The 17,400-nt window shown below is 38.9% G+C and overlaps 1 protein-coding gene across 2 annotated transcripts in view; it reads left to right on the forward strand.

The window, feature by feature from the left end:
* The window catches only part of LOC127430095 (neurobeachin-like), a 401,279-nt gene that overhangs the window by 81,909 nt on the left and 301,970 nt on the right, over positions 1-17,400 (forward strand). For both annotated transcript variants that reach the window (XM_051679563.1, XM_051679564.1), the window contains exons 2-3: positions 13,403-13,634; positions 16,167-16,267. In XM_051679563.1, coding sequence (XP_051535523.1) covers positions 13,403-13,634; positions 16,167-16,267 — 333 coding nt within the window. The remainder of the gene's footprint in view (positions 1-13,402; positions 13,635-16,166; positions 16,268-17,400) is intronic.

The following is a 17,400-nucleotide window of genomic DNA, read 5'->3' on the forward strand; positions in this document are numbered from 1 at the left end:
AAGCTCTGGATGTGAGGCTGCAGTTTTATTACCATGACAATTCAAGGTTTCACTTTAGTCCATTCTGGCCTCAGTCACACATTTGTCTCTCAGTATAAAATGTCTTTGACCTTTGTGAAGCTCCTTTTCATTCTACTCCAATGATAATTACTGTACCACATTTCTAAAAGTGAGACCACATGACCACATATCCTTGACAATTCACCCCATTTTCTATTTCTCTCAGACTAAAAAAAGAGCACTTCCTCTACCTCCTTCAGGACATTCTCCTCCTTCCTTCCTTCCTTCCTTTCTTTCTTTCTTTCTTTCTTTCTTTCTTTCTTCCTTCCTTCCTTCCTTCCTTCTTTCTAGATGGTGTAACTCAATGTGGTGCTGTAATCACAGATGCACAAATGCGCACAAATTCATTCTCAAACAGAGGGACAAACAAAGCCACAGACAAAAGCCAGGAAAGCAAAAGTCAGTAAAGCCAAAGAATAAATACTGGCATAAGTGATGAAAAAAGCCATCACAACTGATTGCAGAGAGGGTCAAATGTAATGCAAATGTATAGACATATTTATTAATTTCTAGTGCTGGAATAAATGGCTCTGCATTGTTACAAAATTGGATCATTATGATAAAACATTGGATCTTTATGATAAAAACCAATCAATCAAAATCAATCTATAAATCAAAAACTGACATTAAAATGTCTAAGCAAGTTACTAAAATTACGAATGTCTGAAGTTTCTGTCCAAAAATACTTTGCAGTTCTGTTTGCTGATGCTAGTGGAACAGGAATTATACACGTCTCCTTTAAAAAAAAAAAAAATATGATATAACTTTTGGACTGCAACAAGACCTCCACCTGGAATCACAAACACAACCTCGAAGTATCAGATTATATATCTAAGGACATCAGTATGAATCACAATCACCTAATTTACCTTATTTCAGCAATATTTGCACACGCATATTCCACCATACAGTATCTCTATATCCCACCATCATTCATCGTACCAACAAGAAGTGGCTCTCTGAGACTATTCTGACGCTGCAATTATTTTGGTCACCTGGCATCCCAAAACGGGAACATCAAAATGACAAAATGAGCACTAACATAGAACAGAAGATACAACAGAAAGGGAGGGAAGGGAGGGAAACCAAAGAAGGAACTTGAGGACAGGGCCAGTGGCCTGGGGGGCTGCCTCAGGGCAGAGGCAGGGTCTAGAGGCCTGGGGGAGTGCCTCAGGGTGGAGGCAAGGTCTGGAGGTCACAGAGCAGGGACAGGGTCAGGAGGCCTGGGAGGCAGCCATAGGGCAGGGACAGGGTCTGGAGGCCTGGGGGACAGCCTCCATGGCCAGGAGTGCTGGCAGTGGCTGGGGAGCGGCCTCCATGATGGGAGTACTGGCAGCAGCTGGGGAACAGCCTCCATGGCCGGGAGCAGCTGGGGAACAGCATCCATGATGGGAGTACTGGCAGCAGCTGGGGAACAGCCTCCATGGCCGGGAGCAGCTGGGGAACAGCCTCTGTGGCCGGGAGCACTGGCAGCAACTGGGGAATGGCCTCCATGGCCGGGAGCAGCTGGGGAACAGCCTCTGTGGCCGGGAGCACTGGCAGCAACTGGGGAACGGCCTCCGTGTCCAGGAGCGCTGGCACCGACTGGGGAGCAGAAGCCCTTCTCCTCCTCCTCTTCCAGATGGCTGGGAGCACTGCTGTGGGAGCGGCCATCATGACCGGGGACGCTGCCATTGGGATGGCTGAAGCTTCAGGTGCTGGCTCTGGGACGGACGAGGCTTCAAGCCCTGGCTCTGGGATGGACGAGACTTCAGACGATGGCTCTGGGACAGACGAGGCTTCAGACGCTGGCTTTGGGACGGATGAGGTTTCAGACGCTGGCTCTGGGACTGACAAGGCTTCAGACGCTGGCTCTGGTATGGATGAGGCTTCAGGAACAGGCTTGTTGACTGTGGCAGACATGGGCGCTGGCTTGTTGGCCATGGCTGGTGTGGGCGCTGGCTCGTTGGCCGTGGCAGGTGTGGGCACTGGCTTGTTGGCCGTGACAGGCATGGGTGCTGGCTCGTTGGCCGTGGCAGACGTGACGCTGGCTCGTTGGCCATAGCAGGTGTGGGCGCTGGCTCGTTGGCCATGGCAGGCGTGGGTGCTTGAGGGGCAGGTGCCCTTCTCCTCCTCCTCCTCTTCCGGGTGGTGAGGGACACTGCCGCTATATCAGCCTCTGTGGCTGTGGGTGCTAAAAGTGGCAGGAAGGGAATGGCCTCTGTGGCCGAGACGCTGGAAGCTGGGTGTGACGGCACAAAGTGAGCGCAACACGCATCTGCGGATGAGAGAGACACAAAGACTGACATAGATTATTGACGTGAGTGCATGTGATCAAGATGACACAAGCGCGATGCACCCACGTCAATAACAGACAGATAAGGAGTATGAATGACTGGGCCCTGACACAGACCGGAACCGAACTAGACAGGAAGTCAGGACCCAGAAACCATATTCCAGACAAGAAACACAACAGACTGAAGAGTGCACGGCTGGGAATAAAACAGAGAGTGCATGCTCACACAAAGACAGACATGGGTGGATAATGCCACGGTCCTGTCAGACCAAAAGCCAGACTGACAGAGAGACAGGACCATGACTGTTTCTGGTTTATAGATTGACATGCTTTTTTATCATAAAGATCCAATGTTTTATCATAAGGGTCCAATTTTGTAACATTGCAGAGCAATTTATTCAAGCACAAGAAATTATTAAATGTGTCTATACATTTACATTACATTTGGCCCACGCTGCATCAGTTGTAATGGCTTTTTTCATCACCAATATTTATTCTTTGGCTTTTGTCTTTGCCTTTGTTTGTCCCTCTGTTTGAGAATGAATTTTTGCGCGTTTGTGCATCTGTGATTACAGCACCACATTGAGTTACTCCATCTGTTTGGTTTAATCTCTCTGAACACACAAGTCAATAAAAGGTGTAGTCTTACACATTCCTCTCATGCTGAGATTCTTTATGAAAAGCAGTCAAGCTTTAATAATGCTTAGGCTAATGCAGGCCCAGAAATGCAGAAGGCAAAGTTTTCATGTGAGGGACCTAATGACTGGGCACGAACAATGAGAGATGTGCATTTAATTCAAATTGATGTGCTGTCAGCAGCATGATCAACGTAAGATTTTAAGTAACACATTCAAAGAGATTCACTTGTGAAGCTTGGCACAAAGAAACGTCTGGTTTCATGAACTCGGTTTATTGAGCAGGTATTACTGACTGGTGACATCAAGGGCTTTGGGGACATATTGTGCAAACTTCATTTGTCTCCTTGATCTCACCTTTTTATCTTATTTATTTATTTCATTTTAGGTACTTTCAGTGTTACAAGGGCCATATTCTACAGTTTTTACTCCACAGATGGTTAGGTTTAGAGTTTGGTTTGGGGGTACAGTTTAGAAAATATGCATTCATCTTCTTTGTATTACTTCCTGCCAACTGAAAGCAACCCGCTTCTCAACTCACTTTTAGCTCCCCTCCAAGGACATTTCACCTGTAAAATGGAGCTTACATGTGGCCATACACCCAACAACACTTTGGCCACTGGGGGCAGTGTTTTGAATTTCAGTAAGCACAGAACGATTTTAGCTAAAGACCCTCAACCTCATAGTTGCCAATTCCGCTTATTATAAGCGACTTTGGGCTTGTTTTTTTAGTAAGTCGCTTGTCAGTATGGGCAGTAACGGATTCCGCAATTTTGTGCTTATTTTCAATATTCAGTCTGTGTTTTTTGGGCTTGCTAAAGTATGACCCACCACTAATAGCAGCTGTCAAATATCCCTACCTACTGTTCAAGAACTCTACACCAAAAGAGTCAATCATACAGCTAGTGGAAAAAATTCCAAACCTGGTCCAAATCTACCTGGTCCAAATCTACACATTATGCATTAGCCTAGATTGCCAAAAATTGTTTGATATTGTTGTTTCATGATTTTTGTTTTCTTCATAATTTACCACCTTCCCTGAAAAATACAGTAGTCACTGGAGTAAAAAGTGTGACAACTAGCCCCGGTGTCCCCTATAAAATCTAAAAAACAAATCCCCCGGTCCCTGCTGGAAAACTAAGTGTTGCTTATTTTGGAATTGTTTTTCTTGCCCAAATTGCTCAACCTGCTGTTTATGATTTTGTTGTGAGATCAATCTGTATAATAATGGATAACAATTAAGTCTATAACTTTTTTTTTTTAATTTACCTAAAAAATGTATAGATATACTGTACATTTTTATAAAATACCTTTTTTAAAGTATTTTGAGTAATTAATATGAAAATCAATGTTCCTTTTAGCAATTTAATGTATATCTTGCTGTCATTGAATTGTGTTATTTATTTATCAGCAATATGTCAGCAGTTGGCCACACTGGTTTTTACATGTTGCTGTTTGGCCATTGAGAAAAAAAAAAAAAAAAACACATTGGATCAGCCACTATAGTTCATGTATAAACATTGTCAGTCATATTTTAAAATGCTAATGGCTGTGATGTCATAGATCACCTTTTTCAGCCTTTTCCTTAGATGTTCACAGAAGTTTGATTTTAATCATTGTTTTGCACAGCAAGGAACAAGGAACACGACATCACGGCCCCTAACTTTTCCATCATAGAAATAATATGCTTCAGTTGAAATTTGCTGCAGTTTCCCAAGTGTTTTCTTATGGCAGGATTACATCCACCAGTCGAAAACTCCATTGAGAGTCTTCATACAGAGCTGCTTTGACAGTTATCTCAATGACAGATTACACTGAACTCAGAGGACCTGATGTGTGACACAGAGTATTAAGCAGAATGAATGGAGCGCAGTGGTGACATTTTGATAGTTCAAAGGTAGAGGAGAGAGGAATGCTCCAGGTCTGAGTCCTTTCTCCAGAGAGCCTGTGTCAAACTCTTTCTCAACATTCAGAAAACTTGCAAAATATGCCAATCTCATCCTTTTTTTTTTTGGATTTGTTTTCTTGTAATCAGGCATTCTATGACAAATACTGAAGAAAAATATTAAAGGTGAATTGTGTAATTGTTTTGATGTTAAACAATCTATAAGCAAGCCATTTGTAGGTTGGGTCATTTCAGATGATGTTCAAAATGTGTCATTTCTACACCGCTAGTAGCACCAAGTGGAACTGGAAAAATATAGATTGTCTCCAAACAGGTTTGACACTCCTACTGTCCCTTCAGCCCCCATTTTTCCCTGTACAGACAAACAGGTAGTCCCATCCCATTTACATTGGTTGAAACAGAAGTTGACATGCTGGACTGCTCAGACAAACAGGGCACCACACTCTATAGTAAATCAACCTATGAATGGCTTACTTAATCTGGGATAGGAGAAGGTACTGCATTTTAGTGTTGAACAAATAGCATGAAACACCACTAACACCCCATGGATTGATTTCAGCCTCATCCTTGATTAATAGGCAATATGGGCTTTTCACACTGAACACTTTTTGGGTCTGCTGTTTTTCAAATGTTTTTCAATGTAAACATGCAATGTCTTGCTGTTTTTTTTTTTTTTTTTTTTAACTATCTCGCAGAGAGGCACAGTGTTTTTAGATGCCCTGTCAAACTAAAAAGAACTTAAAAATGTCTCAACATGTCTGTGTACTGTTCTTTTTGTTGCGATGCATTTAGCTTTTTTTTTAAATTATTATTATTTTTTTATCCCCCTTTTCTCCCAATTTGGAATGCCCAATTCCCACTACTTAGTAGGTCCTCGTGGTGGCGTGGTACTCCTAACGGAGGACGAGTCTCAGTTGCCTCCGCTTCTGAGACCGTCAATCCGCGCATCTTATCACATGGCTCGTTGTACATGACACCACGGAGACTCCACATGTGGAGGCTCATGCTACCCTCCGCAATCCATGCACAACTTACCACGCGCCCCATTGAGAGCGAGAACCACTCATCGTGACCACGAAGAGGTTACCCCATGTGAGTCTACCCTCCCTAGCAACCAGGCCAATTTGGTTGCTTAGGAGACTTGGCTGGAGTCACTCAGTGAACTCGTGATCCAGGGGTGGTAGTCAGCATCAGTACTCGCTGATCTACCCAGGCCCCCGCACCTAGCATTTTTAACTAAATTACGTGTTTGGTCTGAAAGGCCCATTACTATGTTCAAAATACCCTAACATACCAGAAGCACCACATTCCATCCATCACAGATGAGTAGTGCAAAATAAATTCCTTGTAAACATCAATTTCATTTCTGAAAAAGTGAATCAGTATGTCAGCCTTTCTTATGGCATACTAGCTAGGTATGCCTGTTCCTGGAGAGTTACTATTCACTGGATTTGATCAAACAGCGGGCTTCAGGCACGCAAATTTTCAACCAGACTGCACTGTCTGTGCTTTTGCTTTTATCACCTCAAACCAGGCAAAGACACAACCTCTTTGTATCCAGCCTGACAAATGATAAAAAGATAGAGCAGCCGCTTTTCCCTGGAGAGATCTCCATTGCCTGCTTCAACCACTCACCATTACTCTTTGTAAATAGGACATCAGCTCTGTTTATTTCCACACTGTTCATAGCCAGTGAAAGCTTGCGGTGAAAAAAAGGCTAAAGCCTGATTTGTGCTACCCATAACCATGGCAACCAAGCATCTCTGAACTAGCTAGTCAGGGAGCCGAAAGTTGATGATAGGAAGGGAACGGGTACATATGGAACTGACTGACTGCCATGTTGTGTTTACTAATCATACACTTGCCGCTCCAGGCACGTCAGCAGTGCCAGGCATGTGGATTGTTTAAAAATCATCTTTTTTGAAGGCTGTATGGCTAAAGCCATAAAAGAGCCCAGGAAATGGCACTATGTGCGCAGTTTTCCGCCATGTGTTGGAGGGTTTTCCTTTTTTGTTTAAATTGCCAAAAGTCTTTAGTTTCATCACAGCCATGAACCATGATTTGCTACTTGCTGGTCGGTTGCAGTTGGGCGGTACATTTTCATTCTAGAGAGCATCGGATTGGACAACAATCTCTGTAGAGCAGCATGATTCATCAATATTTTTGGTCCATTTTCCTGGAAGAGAAGGAGTGTAAATTTTAAATGCGTATTCTAAAAGTGAATTTAGGAGTACAATAGCATGTAGATGGCCTAAAAGCTAACACACATGGACTACAAGTCACGAACACATTTCATGAACCCATCTCTGATATATTATGCATGCAAATGAACATTGGTTTCCAATCGGAGATGCTTAATGTTGCCTAATGGGCAATCTTTATTAGAAATTGGTCAGTTTTAATGCCACTTTATTGGTGTGTAAATGCTGACGGGTGACTGTGAAACCGCAGATCATCTGATTAATCGGCAGATAAATTGAGGGCATGACACCCATTTTCACTTTCAAGCTCAGGTTAAACACATTCATGATGTTTTAGTGTTCCTGGGACAATTACATTGACAGTTCATCCAAAAGTGCAAGTTCTGTCATCATTTACTCACCGTCATGCCATTCAAAACCCATATGATTTTTCTTTCTTTGATGGAACACAAAGGAGATGTTTTGCAGAATGTCCTGGCCACCCTTTTTCATACAGCAAAAGTGGATGGTGAGTTTAACCGTCAACAAAAATGTTAGTCGTTATTCACTGTAGATGTTGGTTCTCCTTTTGTTTAACAGAAGAAAAAAATCAAATGGGTTTGGAATAACATGAGGGTGGGTAAATGATGACAGAATGTTCATTTTCAGTGAACCATCCCATTAAGCACATTTTAACAGATTTCAGTGTAGAAAATAAATCTAAAGAACATTTTGTCTTTGATTTCAATTTTGACTGCCAAGGGTATAGATTTGGCTTGAACATTGGGGGGATTGCAGCATGAAGCATTTACATGTTTCCATTGACCATGGTATAAATAATGGGGGGGATTGTACTTGCTTGCTTTGGTTATTGGGGGGTTACCTCTATTATACTCCTATTAATTAGTGTATAATAGCTCATAATTATCCACGGATGGCACACATTTAGCTGCATGCCTAGGAGCGACATACTAAAATCATTAATAATTTAATTACTATTACTGTTGGTTGATTTCTTCTCTTTCAGCAGAAACAGTATGGGTTTAAAGCAAAAAACATTTGAGTGCCACAATCTTTCTGTATTTTGTTAATTAATAGTCATAGAGCTCACAATTCACAGATGTTTCACAAGTATGCAGTAAAAAATCTAATGTTTGCATCCCAAACTGCTGATGCAAAGTTGAATAGAAAGGACTATATAAACATTCTCTAGAACCCATTACTACTGTATCTTATACCTTAAATGCCCACATCTTTGCATTACAAGCTTAATTCATCCATTTGGAGAGATGTTTGCCATTGCTAAAGACTATACAACTGTACAACCATTGAGTTTAGAAGGCAAAGAGAGAACAAAATGTGCAGACAATGTCTAGACTTTATGCTTGTAACTAATATTTTTTCGAGCCAATGTACTATGCCTGCCATCTAATCTGCATGTCTTTTGCATGCCAATTAAATGTTTCCACTGTGCCAAAAAGCTACTTTGAAATGTCTGGATATGTGTTGTCTCAGCAACTGCTTTTGTATACTGACAAATAGCTATGGGCCATTTCATATTACTGGTCCATTTATGACATTTTTATTTGGTGCTCCTAGCATGTGTTCCTGGGGAACTGCGTTTGATTGCTATATTGTAAATGTTCTAAGGTCTTAAATTTTGAATGGCTGAAATTCAAAGTACTAGCAGTTGCTGCAGTTTTAGTCATTCATCATTTGTTTAAAAGAACAATTTATAATGAAAGAGTGTTTTGCTCGTTTAAAAGTTTAAATGGCACCATGTTTTATGCCTTTGTTCCTTGCTTTCTCTTTGTTATCAGGAATGAATAGTGCATTTAAGCTACATTTCCTGAGCAAGAATTTGAGGGTAATTTGAATTGGAAGGTTTTTTTTTTTTATTCAGAATTTCTTATTTAAGCACAATCAAATGCAATCTGAATAAACGTTTGGCTCTTAGGCTTACTCATCTGTCTTTTATGCTTACCTCTCACTGTGACATCCATAGCTGCAGTTTATGCCAGTTATTAATTTGGCATTTACCAAATCTGTACTAAAATGTTCCAATATCTCAAGTCCTCTTTCCAATACTAATGTGGCCTTTGTATAAGCTTCCTAAAAAGTCATCAAACTCAAATGTTGACTCATAAATGGCCAGATTATGAAGTTTAATTACCTTGTTCACTCCCACTTCACTTTTGCCTTGAGTGCCAAATCAATGTTTTTTTTATAATGAGCGGTTCTGCTGATATGTACAGTACTTCATTTGCTACTTCAGCATTCCCATCTGTTATTCGAAGAGAAAAAGGAACCAGCATGCCAAAACCACTCGACCAGTTAGAACTTCTTTATTCAGTGAACAGTATCCATCCATCCATCCATCCATCCAGTATTATTATATAAATTAATTTTAAGAGGATCTTAAAAATAATTACTTAAAAATTATGAAATTTTAGATGCTTTTAAAACATCCATATTGCATGTTTTAGTTTCTATCTAAATGTACATAAATGTATGTTTAAATGTTACAAATATTAACGTACAAATAGCTACGTATAACAATGTCATCTTAGGTAAGTGTATTGAGCCGTTGCGGCTCTCAACTGGTAATCTAGCCACTGAAATTTAAATTAACAGATTAAAGAGATTTTAGCTCTGTGAGTGATCCCTGTTTGGCCTGAGAGGCAGCACTTTCTTTTACCATAAGTGCCTAATGTCTGTTTTTCTGCCTTGATTTACCTCTTGTTGCACAATGGATGCAAATTACTCCCGGGATGTGTGCACGCAATTAAACCCCTCACTTCAGAGTGTGCCGAGCACTGTCCCTGAATGCTTTGATTAAAGGAAAGGCTGTGCGGAATGGGCAAGTCTCGTCTGGTTTCCGGTCTTGTGTGTACTGGCATATACACCTCATAAAAAAAGCAATGTTGAATGATATGTATCACTATTTTGTGATATTAGAAAACAAGATATGTACTGTTCATTCATGTTAGTTATTTTATTTCCCAGTAAGCACTGCAATTAGTCTCTTAAACAATTTTTTTGTGGCCAATTTTTTTGTTTGTAATTAGACACAAACAAAAACAACTTCTTGGCCCTTATACATAATAACAATGTTTCACTTAAACTACAGTGGAAATGCTGCATACTTGATAGATGTTCATGCATACTGTTAGAAATTTCCATCTATTATAAAGAAATATCAGCCTTTTGTAACAAGCGGATCTTTTTCTTTGTCATTAAAAGTGATTTTTTTTTTTTTTTCTATAATTCTCTGACTACAACTCCATGTAATTTAGGAATAAAACCCTTTTACAAGTCTTATTGATTACAGCTGTTACACTTCACAGGGTTTTCTTCAAAACAGAAATACATCTATTCAAGTCCCATTAGAGCAACAAGACTTCATTTTAGTTGAACAACTGTGGGACATTATTAATTGCGATTTGGATAACAAATAATGTTTTATCAAAACTGACTGGGCTAAATTGATTTATCTGTCAGATTTAAAATAAATGTAACAGGGGTAGGCTACAGAAAACTTGGCAGCCTATGTTTTCTACAGAAGACTTAGAATAGTACAAGTGCCGTATTGACTTCTTTTATGGTACTTTTATGTCCTTTTCATAGCTTGACAGCCCCTGGTTACTAAATGCTTTCATTGTATTGAAAAGTCATTTTTATTTTGGGTGAACTATTCCTTTACAGGGTACCAACATTTATCAAGCTTTACCTCAGGGGCTTAGGGTTTGCTTGGGGTCCATTTGTGTTTTCATCTGAGACTTTATACTTATTATAGGCCTACACAATTATTATGAGTTTTTTGTGTGTGTGTTTGTGAAGTGTTTCCTTTTATCAAATGGGTGCGTGACTACAAAACTTTTCTTTTTAAGCTAAAGTTTATTGTTTTTACATGCTGTGCATTGTTATGCTCAATAATCGTAGCTGCTGTCTTTTTTGACGGTCATTCACTGTACACATTAGGATGTTTATAAAAGGCTGAGAAAACCATCAGACATAAGTTTTCATTGACAAAGCGGTTGTCATTGTATTCTGTGAAGAGGCTCGGTTTATCTCCTCCTCCACTGCCTGTTGCCGTTTTGCTCCATTTGAGAGCACAGCTCTACATCCATGCAAATCACTCCTCAAATGAAGACTGAAAATAAAGTATGGTTGTCATGACACCCATCAGCTGTTTCGGTGAAAGATGAGTACAGTAGACAGGAGAAACAGACAGTCGAATCAGAGCGGCAGAAAAATTCATTTAAGAAGCAACCTCATTTAAGTGATCTGAGCTATGACAAGAGTTGATTCACATTCCATCTGCCAACAATAATTCCCAACAAGTTAGGTGGAGTTGCAGAGTCGTGATAATGTAAGCTACGCGACGGGTCTATTTTCCACATTTGTGCATCGCTGCTCTCTGAAGAAGGAGCCTAGAATCTTACAGTGTGCCCAAGACGAGTAATTGAAGTCTTCAATTTCATGCTTGCATAGTCCATGGAACACAACTATTGATTGCTGCTTTAACTATCATAATGATGATTGTTATTGTTTACTTTTTTACCCCACCGCCCTTTAGGGACGAATTTTGTTGTTGAAACATCCACAGACAAAGTTTGATGTTGACTTGACGAAGCTTGTCAGAATGTGAAAATTAGTTTTCAAATTTAGCTTTAAGTTTGAAGGTTATTTAGGCCCATTTAGATTAAATAATGTACTTTAAGATAAATACAATGTTAAGAGCTGCATATGACACTTTTTGGTTTTCTTAAGTTTGTGTAAATGCACTTGAGGTTCAAAGTATTTGTCTTTTTTCAGATACATTTTTACACGTCTGGTACAAATATGTGGACATTGTTTCATGAATAGCCTACAGAGTATAATTTTTTCACCATCTGCCTGGAAAAAAGTGCCCCATATAAGCCATTTATTAACTTTGTCACATATTATAGCAATAATTTTGATATTTGACATTAATTACACAACAAAGCCACAGCATTAGCCAAAATAATGCATGGATTGATCACACACACACACTCACACACGCATGCATGCATTAAGGTGAATTATGTAAATTACATATCTGACTGCATGGAATTGCATGTAGTTTGTTCTAATTGGGGTACGTTGTTACACTGCGTTAGAACATGCCCCGTCAGCGCAACTGGGATTTAAACCTGGCTAGTCACTTCTTTTGGCTAGCTAAGAATTAAAAGACTATGCAAGATGCTAGCTTACAGATTGGAGATTAAAATGATTCCAAGTTTGCCTTGTTTAAAATGAAATTTTGTGTGAATTTGTACAATTGCTACTTAAAAATTACATTTTGGCGATATCTTCCAAAGTTTTTTTTAATTTTGCCACAATTTTTTCTCTATACAGTGTTGATATGGCAACACATAAACATGAAGATTCGTCTTACCAGTGTGTGTGGAAACGTTTAAACCACGTGTGTTACAACTAGCCCCACGTTAGTTTGTGCCCCGCTCTCCCCTACTGTGCCAAATTTGGTAGCTTAAAAGCTGAATTTTCAGTGGAAGTCTATGGGATTTGGGGAAAGTGGAAGTCCAGTAATTTAGAAAACACATAGCACACCAAGTCAGACCAGGCTGAAGGTTTGTGCCGGGTTTAGTAGATGTAGCTTGAACGCTATAGTACTTACAGTCAGAAATTTTCATTGGAGGTCCATGGGATTTGGGAAATGTTCATTATTTTCTATGAAAAAAAGAAAGAACGTTTGATCGGTTAGAAAAGATATAGCACACCATGCAAAGTCAGAGCAGACTGAAGGACTGTGCCTCAGGTTAGGGATTTTTAAAAATGCCTAAACCAAGTATTTTATTTGTTGTTCTTTGTTATTATTTTATATATTTGTTATGTCTCTTTAGCCTGAGAGAATCTGTACGTGCAGAACTCCGTAGAATTGCAGCATCTGTCGTTCATTAAAGTTCTATGCAATCCCACCCCATGCATGTTTGTTTATTAAATATTTTGGCTAATTTCATGATGCTTTCAGCTACCGATAATAATGCAGTTCTCTCTGCTCCATTTAATACATTTTACTGTTTAAATACACTAAATTTCACTCAAAACCAGTGTAGAAAATGCTAAAATGATCAGCCCCATCTGGGCCTGCATATACTGTATCTCTTTAATTCACAACTTTATTCATTATGCTTGCTTATTTGACTTTAATGCATCTATCTTGTGAAGTATAAAAAATTATCTTGTTGTACCTGTACACTGACTTGACTTGATAATGAATCTTACTAATCTTGTCCCTTGCTTCTCTCTCTTCTCTCATTTCAACACTCCTGTATGTCCTCCACCATCCCTACTGCTCCAGCTTGTTGGCGGTGAATTTGACCTGGAGATAAACTTTATCATCCAGGATGCAGAGGGCATCATCTGTATGCTAGAGCTGTTGGAGGTCTGTGAGGTCACATGCCAGGCGATAATCTGGAGCATGTTCACGGCTATACTGCGCAAGAGCGTCCGCAACCTGCAGACCAGCACTGAGGTCGGCCTCATTCAAAGGCTATTGCTCAAGATGAGCTCAGTGGATGACATGATTTCAGGTATGAGTGGTCTCCATCTAACCTCAATCTGGAAAGATGGAATGACCTCTTGTAAAAGCAATTTCTTTCTGTTTTTCCAAAGCTTTATAAAGTGTATATATGACAGATGAAAATGAAACAAATGTCATTCTCCACTTCCAACTCCATTTGAAAAAATAGTTTTGATATACATGGTTGACATGTAAAGTGACTTGCTATTCCTGCAAAAAACAACAGCTTAAACCAGTTTAGAGTTGGTTTGCTAGTCTTAACTGGTTTTGCAGTCTGACCATGCGGGTGCCAGTCTAAAGGGCTAACGAGTGTCCAAAACCCTCTAAAACCATCAAAATAAACTAGCCTTACCAGCTTGGCCACCTTTTTTTAATCAGCTCATGGACATGCTATGCATCAACTACCCAAAGAATGAATCTCAAAAATCGAAATTGAAAACGAATAAATAAATAAATGCCATTCGCCACCTCAAAATGCACTTTTGACGAGCCTTTACAAACATCATCACATAGGCACGTTACTAAAATCAAGCTTGCATGGCATATTAAATAGAGCATTTTGCTGATTTTTGCATAAGGTCAAATAAGTTCAAAGATAACTGTAGTAAATCTACTCCGAACAGTAGGAGTGAGAATTATTGGCAACATCTTGTAGATTTCCATTTTTTCCCCTGAAGTGCAGAGCGCTGCAAGTGTAGGGAATATGAATTAAACTGCTATTTTCTCAGCGGTGGGATTAATAACGCTCAGGAGGAAAAGAAACTGAGGCACAGATTCCATTAGTTGCACCATTTCATAATGAGATTGAATGGCAGTTTAGAACAATATTTAATTTTAGATGCCATTTAAGAGTGAAGAAGAATTGTGGCTCTGTTTTCTGATTCATGTCATCTGTAATTCATGTTTGCTGTCTTTCTGTCTGTGAACATTAAATGGAATTTTTCACAATCAATATACTTTCTTCTCTAAGAGGCTAAGGAAGAGAGTTGACTTAAGGAAGGTTTCAGCAGCAGTCTTGTTGAAACACAAACAAAATATAAAATGGGTTTAATTAGCAAGAACTTGTTTTAAATTCTCTTGGTGGCTTTAGATGCAACTTACAATACAGTTTGTGTTTAAATGCCAAACTGCCAAAGCTGATTTAATCACATGCTTGTATTGCATAGGTTGGTATAATAATTGTTATTATTATTAAAGGAATGTTCCAGTTTACAAATTAAAACAAATTGAGCTGAATTAATTTGGCATGTTGTCTATTAATGTACCATAGAAAATGATCTCGACTCATCCCTCAGTTTCTAAAAACAAACAAAACACATGTTGACTGAAATCAACTTACAGTGGAAGTGTATGGCGCAAGCATAAAACTGCTGTTTCCTATACTTCCATTGTTAGTGCATAACTGTCACTGCGTTTTCTTTTTTTTTTATGATCTGTAACACAATTTAAAATAGTTTTATATGGTATTGAGCTTAAAGTCAACATGAAATCAAATATTACCCTACTAATTTTTATTACACAATCTTGGTCTGATTGTTATTCCAAATATAAAAATAGTTGATAACTTTCATCAAAATAACCACCAATATTTGACACAATATTTGTAATAAATACAGCATAACAACAGCTCCACCTTTGAAATGACTTTCTTTTTATGCTGACATCACAAAGTCCTCTTATTTTTCAGCCCCTCCATCCGAACACTTGCCATGTAGAGACCACTTTTGTGATCCAATCAATTCCCAATGGATAAAATCAAATTCCTACATTTTTTTCTCATTAAATATATTACATTTTCCCAGGTCACGTCCACACTAATAATTGTTTTTTTTTTTTTTGAAAATGCATTGATTTCACTAAGTTTGCGCCTCTTGTCCAGACTGGAACTGTGTTTTTCCCCATTTAAAATGGAGCATTTTAAAAATGCTCTTCATTACTACATACTTTGGAAAATGATGAGGTTAGGAAACTGAAAATGTAGCTTGGATTTGTGTGGATGTGGCCTCCGACATACCTCACATTACAGAAGTAAAATGGGTTGCAAACACTGTTTTACAGTATACTGACTTCAAGCTGTATTTAACCTGGAACATTCCTGTTTAGAGTAAGATCTTTGGGTAGCAAATTTTACATCTAAATTCCACAAACCACTTTCTGTATAAAGAGATTTTTGAAACCCACATTGGTTTCAAAATAAGTTCAGGCATTTGGAAATCTTATTCGCTTACAGACATTTAGACTCCATAATTCATTCTAATTGAAGTTACCCAAGGCTTTGCTGAATGATACCACTATAATGAGGAAAAAAGTGTACTCTGTGGGGCTGTTTGCCACAGTTTGATCCACTTACACGTCTCACTGTGAAATTGCTATTTTGCACCATGTTATGAGACAATGTTTGCTTTATTTTGCTTCCCTGCACTTGAGGGAATCTTGCTGTTTACATGCACAGCATGCCCACTTCAGAAATCCAAAGCTAATATCTGTCTGTTTGTTTGTCTGTCTTTCTGTCTGTCTGTCTGTCTGTTTCCCTGATGAACAGACCTGTTGGTGGATATGCTTGGAGTTTTGGCCAGCTACAGTATCACCGTCAAAGAACTCAAATTGCTCTTCAGCATGCTGCGAGGCGAAGGCGGATTGTGGGTAAGCCAGTGAAAATGAGTGAAAACTCTGGGGCTCAGAGGGATTGTTAGCACCATCGCTTTGGAGAACGTTGAGTCTATTTAGACCTCTAGAGCAATCAACCGCAGAGCAGACCGAGCCTGCCCAGGTATCGATTCACTGTTCTCAAGAGCGAAAGTTATTGACAGAATATCGACTGCTGTCAAATGCCACAGTGAGGATATTGTCACAATAGCTTTACCTTTTTGGATAGAGTGAAGTGCCTCACTGGAGAAAAAACAAACAAACAAACAACAAAAAAAAAAACCTTGTGAGCTGGGCTCCAAAAAGGCAGTTTATTATGAGATATAAAATGAAAAGATTTGATCAGCCTGAGTTTTCATTAGATTTCCAAAAACAAGTGATAATGTGATAATTCAGATCTAACCTCTGAAATCAGAACTGACTTTGCAATAGGGAGGCAAGACATTACATTTTAAGTATCAGAAGATCTTGCCGAGAAGATTTAATTGAATAATTATTCCTTGGTGTTGTCTTAAAGGTGAAGTGTGTAATTTCTGCACCATAGGGTCAATGATGTGATGCTCATTATTATTATTATTTTTTTTTTATCTGTTAAATTATTCAGAAATACATAAAAAAAAAATGCATTCACACAAAATTATTACTTAGGGTGACCACGTTTTCACTTCCTGAGTTCAAAGGCATTTAAAAAAAATTCTGAGGCTTTAAGTCTGAAATATCATGTGGTGTAGCAGTCCAGAGACAGTATAAAAAAATAAAAAAATAAAACAAAATCTAATTAAAGGAATATTCTGGGTTCAATCCAAGTTAAGCTCAATTGACAGCAATGTTGGTTATCACAAAAATGTATTTTGACTCACCCTTCCTTTCCTTAAAAAAAAGCAAAAATCTTGGTTCCAGTGAAGCACTTATACAATGGAAGTAAATGGGGACCTTAAAATAGGCTACTCACATTTTCAAAAGTATAGCCACAAGACATAAAGGATATGCATGTAAACATGATTTTAGTGTGATAAAGCGCTTACTAACCTTATCTGTGTAAAGTTATAGCCAATTTTACAACTTCGTTACCATGACATTGTAATGTCAAAAAGCCCTAAAACGACTGTAAAAATTACAATTTAAACAAC

Source organism: Myxocyprinus asiaticus, chromosome 39, assembly GCF_019703515.2.
Source record: "Myxocyprinus asiaticus isolate MX2 ecotype Aquarium Trade chromosome 39, UBuf_Myxa_2, whole genome shotgun sequence".
NCBI classification, from domain to species: domain Eukaryota; kingdom Metazoa; phylum Chordata; class Actinopteri; order Cypriniformes; family Catostomidae; genus Myxocyprinus; species Myxocyprinus asiaticus.